This window comes from Aedes aegypti, chromosome 2 (assembly GCF_002204515.2).
Source record: "Aedes aegypti strain LVP_AGWG chromosome 2, AaegL5.0 Primary Assembly, whole genome shotgun sequence".
NCBI lineage: Eukaryota > Metazoa > Arthropoda > Insecta > Diptera > Culicidae > Aedes > Aedes aegypti.
Genome location: NC_035108.1, coordinates 221,032,586 through 221,044,502, shown reverse-complemented (window position 1 = coordinate 221,044,502; position 11,917 = coordinate 221,032,586). Strand labels below are relative to the sequence as shown.

The window sequence follows — 11,917 nt, the reverse complement described above, 5'->3', positions numbered from 1 at the left end:
GTTTATTTTCCCATTGGTTTTATTTTTATTATTTAATGTCATCTTTCTTTTCTATATTTTAATTTGTTTAGCCCCCTTATTAACTTTTTCTTAGTTCTTTTTTTTTATTTTTATTGTTTTTTTTCTTATTAACCATTATAAAGAAATATAGATTCACATTTTAATGTTCGTTTCCAATGCTAAGTTGCTGTTTATCGATTTACCAATATGGAATACATATTTTTTGTGCTATTTCAATTTTCAAACTTGTGCTTATAAACATAATGTAATGTAAACACATTCTTGTTACTTTGGCTGTCTTTTGAAAAGGTAGGAGGAAAACACCTGTTTTCATTTTGTTTTCATAAAAAAAAATCTTCCAATCACCGCACCGCAATAACCACTGGTAGTGTTGGTGTGCTTCCTTCGCACCCCCTTTAGATCACATTCGACGAAGCACTTTCTTCCAAACGTGCGAGTTGCGCTCCGATATGAGCCGATGGCGTATGGATGGGTTGGTATAGTTCAGATCGTTTCAGCAGATGTTAGTTTTATCCACGCGTTTGTCCAGAGTTGTGTAGTTGTTTGGCTTCTGCTCATTCGTCGTCGTGTGTTATGATTTGTAATCGAGCGAAGTGTTGGGTTGTCGTCGCTGAATCACTCCTCCGTCCATGATTGTATATCTTATACGACTGGAAGAGGGTACAGTCTCAAAGAGGATCTATCTCCGGCGTGGTCGTTAGTGAAGTCTCCCTTCTCGCGTTCGTCTGAAGTGAAGTTCAACTGGGAATATCGTCCTGGAATAAAAGCAGTATTGCAGTGGTATATTCAAGAAAGTACATTCGATGGTGGTTCGAAAGTGAGAATAATTGTGTAACTACGCAATGTGATTGAAAGTGGTGAATAAAATAACGGCTGACTATCCGTTTAGTGTACTGTTAATACTCAATATTCAAGAGATTATTGATTAGGGGAAATAATAAAGCAAAATGGTGCTGTACAAGCTGATGGTTGTGCATTGGTCTATTTTTACGCTTTTTATTCAGCTGGCTTTTTGTGCATCTGCATTTACAAGTAAGTTGAAAAGGTGTTTTCATCTGCCTATACTTATAGTTGGGTCTACAGGACAGTTTGAAGATAGGTGCCATACAACTGGTTTTGGTCGTCATATTGGAAGACATGTTGTAGGTTCATGATCAGCCGCCTTTCTAATCGATGTGAAGCATGTGAGATGAGGTTAAAATAATGATTTTGTTGCAATAAAAATCAAAAGTGGATGTTGAAGATAACGGTAGTGACTAGTGCGAAAAGAGGTCATGCAACTTTCTGTTGATACAGTAAACGAGAATCACGAGAAGAAACACACGTTGGATTGATACATTGGCCTTCTCTTCCACACTAGACGGTGTTTGTGTAACTTCAAAATCAGCAAAAAGTGGAACTTACTGGAACGCGCGATGGTTCAAGCAAGATTGGATTAATAAAGAAACGAAAGGTTTCGAAAGTTGAAGCGAAGCGGAGATCATTTCATGGGAAATCATACCGCAACCTCTTCTTCGGTCGTTTGGCGGTGGCGCATCGAATTACGAAAGTTCAAATGGCAGTCAGGAACATATGGCTGATAGAACAGCTGTTGAGAGCGTACACATAATAAAAGTACTCATTATGGCGAAATGTGGGTGTGCATTCGCGGCTTATATGGTGATTAAAGGATTTAGTGGCTTTGATGAGAAGAGTTTGGCCTTAAATTTGCATAATAGTCTCGAAATGTAATAAAGTTACGGTGTCTGGTGATTATTCGTACTTAGCAGGATAGAATTATAAAACCTCTCACCTAAAGGATTGGAGTAACACAAGCCAAATGTGTGCGAAGTGTAGTTTTTAGGTCATTTTTTGTATGATAGCGAAGTCAAACGATATGACATTGATTACAAAAAAACGTTACTTCTGCAATAGCCTTGAGTTTGTGAAAAGTGTAAAACGTAATGGAACTGTGCCAGATTTATTTACATTCAACGAAGAAATTTAGATAGCAATATTTTAATGCCGTTAGCTGAACGAAATAGAATGGCGATTCGAGGGTTACATGATTTAGACCTTGTTTGGACTAAGCATGTTGTTGGCCTTCACAGAGATCTCTTGCCTCTGAATTTCTACGATGATTTCTCCGCTCATTGTTAGAAACAGATGCTGGTTGGAGCGAATCCAGTTAGCTCTGCATGATTCGATTTTCTACATCTCGATGTCGATTCATAGAATCATAGAAAAAGTTGAACCTCAGTTGCGCTGATTTTGTGTTCTATAGGGGAAGTGGTGGTAAAATGAACAGGGGTGGTAAAATGAACACCGTGCCTTTTACCGAGAAAAAACAAATTTCGATTAATTTTATCACGCACAGACGATTCAGAGCATAAATTTGAGTGTTCGAGTTGATACGTAGGCCAATTGAAGTGAAAATATCAATGAAAACAAAGATTTTAGAAAACCACGTTTGAAAAATAGAATTGACGTTACTTTTAGCCCGGAAGACTTGAGGTTTTTCAGTGAGATGAATATCGTTATGGTATGATGTCAAATCTGATATCTTTAGAATTCTTTTTGAATGGGTTGCAATCATTAATGGATGTATTTTTGGTGGGGCAATGAAAATTTTCAGAAATATTTGGTTTGCTCACGATTTTTGTATGGTGTTCGTTTTACCACCAATCGCTGTTCATTTTACCCACATAGTGCAGGTAAAATGAACATTTGCATCGCTTTTTGATAGCGATGAAAATATGTGAAAATTTTGCTATTTTAGTCTGAATCCACGTCGCTGCTATAGATTACATCCCTATTTTTGATGTTGTGCGATAGAACTATACAGATTTCTCGTTTTTCTATCAGAAACAAGATAATTCCCTTAAGGTGTTCATTTTACCACCCTTTCCCTTACTCGATATTTGTTATATATGTAAATTATATTAGGGTAGATGTTCCGGCATTCTCATAGCACCAGTATTCATCCGCCCAGATTATTTACCGTTCTACAGCACAAATAAACATGAATCGTATAGTGTTCATCGATTCACCTTGTAATGATGTGGCAACATTTTAAGAAACCTTAAAATTTGTTGAGAAAATAATGGATGAAAATATATTTACTATAATATATTTGCTTCTTTGCCACCTTCCATAAGAAATCAATGTGGGTGGCGATTTCAAGAATCAAAATTATAAACGTGGCGATTCCTAGTGCAGGAGAACTAGTATTCGGTGCCCTATATTTCAACACAAACAAAGTTTGTGACCAGCTATTATGTGTTTCCTGCAAAATATGGATTGAAAGCTTTAATTTAAAATGACAGTATTCACAAGTCTTTTGACTGAATCATACAACATATTTTTCCTCATGGTGACAAATACTGATAAACATACCGTACTGTTTTAAGAAAAGTTTATAAACATTTTACCATGTCCAATGCAATCATTTTTCTGCTTGCACATACAGTTTTACGCATTTGTTAATTAATTTATTGCTGTAAATTATACCCGAGTGTAAAATCGATACTGATAATTTTGTACCTATAGTTATATTTTACATGCAGGGAGGTTGTACCAGTATTCGCCACATTGAAAGATACTATTAAAAAACGATTAACAGACATTCAAATGCTCTCAAAACGTCAACCGATACATGCACAATAGAGGAACAAATCGATTTACCGGCGATTGTCGATGTATCCATTCTTCCACAGCTATTTTTTCAACATTAATTCTATCCATTTAAACAACTTTATATAATGTTTGAGGAACATCTGGTCGGTGTTCGGACAGACTGGACCAAGTAGTTTTTAATGTTTTCTAGAAAATGTACCCTAAGTTTTCGAAATTTAAAATATTTGCATTATTTTCAGTAATAATGAAGCTTATCTATTTGATGAGACATCTGTTACAAAAAAAATCAGAATTGATGGAGTTTTTCACGTATCTTTAGAACTCCAAAATATCATCTAGTCCGATCTTACTGAGCATCGACCATCTGATACCTGCTGAATATTATTCGCTTTTTTATGAATCTATTCTATATATCTCGACACACTTTATTATTTTTCACATGAAATTTGATAATGTTTGACCTGACAATATGGATTTGCTTCTGTTAGACAGAGACCATCCGACGATTCCATGTCAAATCGGTCAGTCACAAAACTCGATCATCTTTGATTTGCAGTGAATTTTGCACATGTTTTCGGTATAGTAGAATAAGTGTTTTCCATAGAAAAATCATTTTGACTAAAGAATAACTTTTGAAAATGGCCTATAGCGAATAACTAATGAAAATAGCTTGTTTTATTATTTAATTAATAGTTTTGACCTAATGACCTAATTTTCCATTAACTTTTATGTAACCATTTAGAAATAAAACTTAAATAATATTTAAAAAATATGCATATTTCCTAATATTTATTTTTGACCTCATTCATCTCAATTTTCCTGGAAAACAAGAATTTATTTTTTCCTTGCAGAAAGGATTCGTCTAAATTACTTGATTAATTGGTCATTATTTGGTAAACCTATTCTAAATTCGTAAATACTTGAGCTCCACCATGATATCGTTTGGAGATGTTACAACTCTAGAATTGAAATAAAGTATCTCTTTTGCAACGTGTCTGGTAACCAACACCCTGGTAAATTATCCAAACAACAAAATATGGGAAAGATGACCTCACATTTAAAACACTAAAAATATGTACTTTTTTCAATACATCTATAGGTTAACAAAAAATAAAATTTTCTGTAACTTCTTCATGATTGCTTCGTATTGAGATAAGCAATTTTTTTTTCTGGGACGTTATTCCTGAGGACCGCTACCCATTGTGGAGATGTTTTCTCCCTAAAACCAAAAAATAATAATGTCAATAATAATAAAAAATTCCTACTATTATTTGAAGTAATCCACTAGTTATATGCTTCAATATTTTGGAAAATTATACGGTTACGGTTATAATCCAGTGAGTTCGATGAACATCTCCCTTCCGTCGTCAATCTCGAATAACAGATCTCTCTAAAACCACTCAGTACATTTGGCTTGGTTTTACAAATATTTTAAATCGGAAATTTGTCACAGCTTGTCAGCTCAATAATAATAATAATATAGAGCTTTGTCTTCAAAGTTTATACAATGATAATAATTTGCGGACACCTTGTACTTCACATAAACTTGTATCTGCAACAACTTGTAAATATTTTGCAAAAAAATAAAACGGCTTTAGCTAAGGGGCGCTCATATAAAAAGGGTGTCCACGATGAAATTGCCACACACAAAATTGATTCGCAGAATTCGAGTTTTCATCTGAATGCCATCACATTTTCAGGGATTGAAAAATAACTATTAAACTTCATTTTATCATTTTACTCGTATTTTATTTACAGTCCATACGCAAATGCCCGTACTTTGGCCTTAACCCGGGCCATAAGATTCTGCACAACCTATTAATCAACCGTGTTTTGCATGTAAACCCATACTTTCTTCAGTTTCTCGACGGTCTTCACTTCCCTTAGGTCGTTTAAAGGCGCTGCTTCATAATCGCCCAGTACTACTCGATGGGGCCGAGCTCCGGAGTGTTGGGAGGGTTGAACATTTTCGGCACGAAAATTAGCAACGTCCTTGGAGTAGTGGCATGAGGCCAAATCCGGTCAGAAGATTGTTGGGACGTTGTAGGCCTTCAGGAGAGGAAGCAGCCGCTTCTGGAGGTACTCTTTCATGTACACCTGTCCGTTCATCGTGTCCTGGGTCACGAAAGGTGCACTCCGCTTCCCGCACGTGCAGATGGCTTGCCAAACCAGCAATTTCTTCGCAAATTTGGACATCTTCTGAGTGCGGACATGCTCCGGAACGCTGAACTTATCCTTGGCCGTGAAAAACAGGTTGCCGGGGATCAGTTTGAAGTCGGCCTTCAAATATGTTTCGTTGTCCATGATGCAGCATTCAACTTTCGTCAGCATGTTGAGGTACAACTTCCTGGCACGGGTTTTGGCGGACTTGTTCTGCTTCTCGTCGCGATTAGGGGCCTTTTGTACCTTGAACGTTCGGAACCCAGCCTTAGTTTTGGCCTTCTGGACAAACCTTTGGCTTAAGTGCAGGTTTTTAGCCACATCCCGAACCGAGGCGTTCGGGTTTCGGTTGAAGGCCCCAACTACGCGGTTGTGATTATTGGTGTTGTACGGAATACTTTTTCCTTCACTTCTGGGTTTCCGATCGGCGGTCAATCGTTCCTCGAACCGCATAATCACTCGCGACACCGTGGAATTCGCGATTCCCAACGTTTTAGCAATAAAACAATGCGAGAGATCCTTGTTCTCGTGATGAATGCGCATTTATCACGCACGAGCTGTTCTTTCGACTCCATTTCCGCGAGTTTTGATCACAGGATTTTAAAACTTGCAAGATGTAAATAATGCACTATGAACTAAATCCACCCAAAGTTTCATTAAATTCTACCCAACGGTTAAAAAGTTAGAGCAATTTCATAGTGTGGCAATTTCATCGTGGACACCCTTTAGGTTCACCAAGGGCGCCATAAGGGCACGCTACGGCTTTGTTTATATCCTACATTTATGAAAAAGCGAATTATGAATTACCTAAAAAATAATGCGCTCTCGGGCTAGGCATTGGATATCAATATTAAGCGTTGTGTTTGGATGGGCATCTAATTCTTCCGAAAGAGGTGCACTTTGCGAAAAAGGACCACGTGATTATTGAGCTGAAAAAGAATTCAGGTTAACTTCTGCGTTCATGGGTCCTCTCATGGCGTAGTGGTAACGCGCCCTGACTAGAGATCAGGGAGTCGTGAGTTCGATTCTCACTGAGAAGACGTGTAACTTTTTCGAAAAACTTCACATCAATTTGTCCATTTAATCCAATTCCAAAGTATATGTAATGTTCAGCTCTTCGGTAGTTGTTGGACTTGCAATTGTTTTACAAAAGTATTACGTTTCTTTGAAATTCCACATTTTCGTGTACATTTTGCATTGTGACGATTCAGCTTAAATTATATGAAACATTTGTGGCTACACTTGTATGAAATTTTCTCGTTTCACATTTTTTCAATAGATCGAATCAGGTGAAACTTTTGACAGCTACTGTTTGTTTACATTTGGACATGAAAACGTCATACTTTGTATACACTGCAAAAATGTGTTTCAGTATAATCCTGGAATACTAAAATCTTAATATCATTATCGTTTTCGAAAAAATCAAACTGTTTGGGCATAGAGGCTGTCCGGCTGAGGACTTTCCCCTACTGCATATAAAATACAGTGTAATATTAATGTCTTGCCAGTCAAGATTGGAAAATTCCTTAGGGTGTCCATACTGTCCCGTGTCCCTCTACTTATGCAACTTAATCGGTGTGCAAGTTTCACAATTATGGGCATGATTTTAGAGTGGTTGTTTTGATATTTCCGTACAATGCAGGAATGGGTGGTAAGCGAGCAGTCGAAGCCACGTGGTTATACGAACTGCCACAGCACTGTAGCAATTTGTTCCATAGATGGCACCACGGTATAATTTAAACAAGAAATTTGAATAAATTTGTTCCTGCTTGAACGTCTGTCAGCGATAATACCCTATCTTGGGATACAATTTCATGAACCTTTACAGTACTGGGTGCCGACATCAAAGTTTCAGAATTATTTTATTTGAAAGGATTCGATCGTTTGATTTTGATTAAATTTTCAGGAACAATCATAAATGACCATCGGTGATGGTTTTGCACCTAGGGGCGAATTTGTTGGGGTATAAATACCCTTTGAAAAGGAAATTATGTTGAAAGTCAAAAAAAATAGTGTAAAAGTGATCTGCTTGGCAGAATGTATCAACTGTTTTGGGTTGGAGAATATTGCACACAAATACGACAAATGATGAATTTACAAATAAATAAGAGAAGAAGGCTCTATTCCGGTTAGGTTGTAAGGCCACACATAAAAGGAAGGTTGTGAGAATATTTATATTCAATGCTATATGAAAAATCATGATATTTAAGCCATCACACGACAACTGCACAAGAGGTGTCTAAAGTGACCATGTGAAGCCCTATCGAAACCTGTCACCGAGTGTCCGAAAATAATCAGAACAACTTTATAATTCATGGCGCGGTATTTATTAACTTATGGGTAAAAAATTACGAATGTTAAGCCTTCGGTAGGTATCAGTGCTTGGTATTTCAAAAATGTCCCTTGAGGATTCCTACTGGAACTGATATCCGGTGACCATATTCCAGGAACGACAACAATAGTCACCATACTCAATTAAATCAATGTTTTATTGATTTTTCAAAGTTTTCGATAAGGTTTCTTGCATTTCCATCATAATTTTCATTATACTTGGTACCCCGACATATTTGGACCTAAGTCCAAAACCATCACCGAATTCAAAATTCTCAATACATGAATCAAAAATATAGCTTATCTATGATTTTTCCTGTAAATTTCATCAAAATCGATCGAACGATTGCCAACCTACAGAATTTTTAAACTGTAAAAGGTTAAAATGAAAAATGACCATTAAATTGTTTTCAGTGTAGGCCTGAAAAAAGATTTTTTTAGGATTTTTTTCAAATAAGATTTTTTTCAAATAATTGAAATTTTTATTTATTTTGACAATTATCTACAAGTCATCCAAACAATTTTTTTTTCTGTAGGAGTTGTCATTTTCCCATAACTTTATTTTGAAAAAAAAAATCGTCTAAAATAGTTTGGGCTTTTCCTAAGATAATCCAGATAAATTCCAGAAAAAAACTAGGTATGCATCCAGAAAGTTTCATTGAAACCTGAAAGGGTGATACCAACATATGTTCGGGTTGGCACGGAATGCGTCTATAGCATTACATCAGTAGTGCTTAAGCTGCAGCATATTGCGGGCCAATTTCTGATTTTTTGTTACAATTTCTTGCCGCGCATAACAGTTCTGTCAAAATACATATTGTTTTCGGAACAGACGATTTTTCACCCCTGTAATCAAATTGCATAATGGTCCAACATAAATTGTAGTCTTCATGAGTTCTTAGTGTAACTCATTATCTATAGAAAAATGAGGTCGAAGAGAATCTGATCCGAAAGGAATAGTTAACAACAAATAGGGGTAGCACAAATGTTCTGCCTCATCGAAAGACCATAAAGCATTGAAATTCTTAAAAATTTAAAAAAATGCGAACAAACTTCAAAATGTTCTCAAGAAATTGTGAGTTACAAAAAAAGGTTTACTTTATCCCTACAGGTCTTGTTAAACTTCTCCTGCTCAATTTTTTATGGAACAAACTAGGGGAAGATTTAGGATCTTTTGCAGATTTTTAATATATTATATTTAACCTTCAAATTGTTGCGCTTTTCGCCATTGTTAGAACCATGCCGCTGTGGTTGTACACGACAAGCGAGGATTTTCCAACAATGTTGTACAAAACGCACCAGCGCAACTGCTGCAGTATTAAGATTTCAGAAATAAATATGTTGGGTTTCTGCTAGTGAATATAACTAATAAAAAATCATCGAACAATGGTCAGATTCAGATCCAGGATAGTTTTCAAAATTGTATGATAGATTTTTATGAAATTATTCAGATTCAGATAATAGTCAGTTATTTGTATCGTTCGATAATCATGTATTCTTACAACGGATATAAAAGTTATCCCAATTTTTTCTGAAAATCGAACATTTGCAATACATCACAATTTTTGAGTTTTAGAAATCCTCTAAATAGTTGTTTTCATTTATTCTTCCCTTAAAAAATCAAGAAACATTCTTCAATAATTAAGCTAGAAAAATGTTCTGCTTCTTCTTCTTATTCCTGGTATTAACGTCCTCACTGGGCCAAAGCCTGCTTCTCAGCATAATGTTCTTATGAGCACTTCCACAGTAATTAATTGAAAGCTTTCTTTACTTTAGAGTCGTTTTATTATGAATATATAAGAGCCATTTCAAGCAAACTGCAAAAGTAGTCATATTGTTTATAAAAGCTCATTTCGTCACATATGTTCACAATACCCATAGAATAATTTTTGATGGATCAGTATTCTACTCATCAATTTACATTCGTGGTGCATAAACTTAACAAAGTATCAAAGTTTTCCATTGTTTATACAATTGTGCTAGGTGGTATTAAATACTCACGAACGAACTTTATACTTTTGTTACTTAAACGGTACGCTTTGATAAAAAAAAAAGTGTTATATCTGGCCATGTAAAAGAAACAACGCATTTTGTGTGGAAGGAGCAACGATGTTCATAAATTCAATTTAGTAAAAATTATATTGATTAGTTCGTATCAAACATATAGCTCACGCAAAATTGTAGGCCTCATTTGCCATGCTCGGTGGATTGAATTATCAAAAAAATACTGTAACATAATGTTCTATCGGAATGACAAATAGATAAATCTATTATTATTGTGGGCTTCGTGGCCTTGCAGTTAGCGGCGTCAGTCGTTTAGGCGTATTGTGCCACGAAGCGTGGGTTCGATTCCCGCTCCAGTCGGTGGAAACTTTTCGTCAAACGAAAAATTCATCACTGGGCCAATGGGTGTTCTGTGTTGTCCGTTGCCTAATGTTCGTGATTGTTCAGTCTGTGCAGCCTTTGGCTGAAGACGGTGTAAATAGTCTTTATTATTTGCGTCCATCGGCTGGTCGAAGGTAGGATGAGTAGGGTCAAATGGTTCAAAATGCCACTTTAAGGATTTGTGTCGTTTCCTCCTAATGGGAACCACATTTTAACGCCATTCGAAGTCCTAACAGTAACTTTACAATATTTGCTAGCTACCATCATAAAAACATGTCCCAAATTTGAGTTTTTAACGGGTTTAAATCGTGTAGAAAAGTTGGTTGATGAATAGGGGTGGTTCAAAATGACCAAATGCATGGGGTAGAATGCCATTTAGTACGGAGAACTAGTAGTTAGCAACCATGTTTCTCCAAGAGTTTGCTCTGTGGTATGGAAACGCTTATTCCTTAATGAAATCATCGGAAAACCTTAATATTTAGGCAAAAAAAGAGAAAAATGTTGGATTTCACCAGAAAATTAACGAAAAATCTATGAGTCTATGTCCAAGGGTTGTGGCGGCAACTCTTGGGTAAACATATTTTAACATCGTTTGGCAAAAAATACAAATTGAAACGTTCTAGGAATGATTCAATGAGGTGAGCCATTTTACCCCATCAGTGCGTCTTGGACCATGTTCCCCTAATAATAAAATTAAACAATCTGGCTTCCTATTTTCGATGCAGGAGATGACAAATAATAATTATCAACCTATTGGTCATTGCTAGGTGAATTATTCAGCAGCTTTTTCCTTTCCCTTCGCCAATAGACACAACTTGATCAGCTGCTGTTTGATCTATTACCGTTAGCAGTTCGGATCAAACGTACCTATTTCAAATAGAAATGTGCTTCAACAACTGCTGTTTACTGCTTATCTACATCTTCTTCACCGCGTCGGAGCGGAATCAAACTCGTGCCCTAGTGCTCTAGCAGCAAAGCAGAGAACGTGCAACCGAATTTTGGGCCCACATTTCTTTCCTGCTCGATGTGCAGCGCAATAATCCACCGGTAAATCTGGAGTTGATTGCCTCGGGAAATTATGCAGAGTTCATGTACGTACCCAAAAACGGCTGCACCGGTATAAATAACAAGAGATTGTCTGCCAAACGCAACCGAATTCGGCCTACATCAGCAGGATCCGTTCGAATAATTGTTTTACATAGACTGGTTATCTAACTTTTGTGCTTCCGTTTTCTCATATCACCGATATATGCCTAGCTACGTATTTGGAGGCGGTTGTTTGCGTGAGTGTCATGTAATTTAGTGGCCAGTCTTGCGGGCAGTTTGAAAGAGTTCCGTATCGTTGCTCTATTGCAAACCGGTAGAAACATTTCTAGATGCCACATTCAACTTGGATGGGTGGAAA

At 36.5% G+C, this 11,917-nt stretch overlaps 1 protein-coding gene and 1 non-coding gene across 3 annotated transcripts in view; both read left to right on the top strand.

Moving 5' to 3' along the window:
• Nucleotides 1-526: 526 nt before the first annotated feature.
• LOC5567705 overlaps nucleotides 527-11,917 on the top strand; it is a 41,505-nt gene continuing 30,114 nt past the window's right edge. The window contains exon 1 of one of the 2 annotated variants that reach the window (XM_001651821.2): nucleotides 527-1,053. In XM_001651821.2, coding sequence (XP_001651871.2) covers nucleotides 969-1,053 — 85 coding nt within the window. In that variant the 5' untranslated portion in view covers nucleotides 527-968. Of the gene's footprint in view, nucleotides 1,054-1,637; nucleotides 1,681-11,917 lie in introns of those variants that run through there. The other variant, XM_021844092.1, reaches the window with a different exon arrangement.
• On the top strand, nucleotides 6,764-6,836 carry Trnas-aga. The gene has a single exon. It is a non-coding gene; the product is annotated as a tRNA-Ser (tRNA).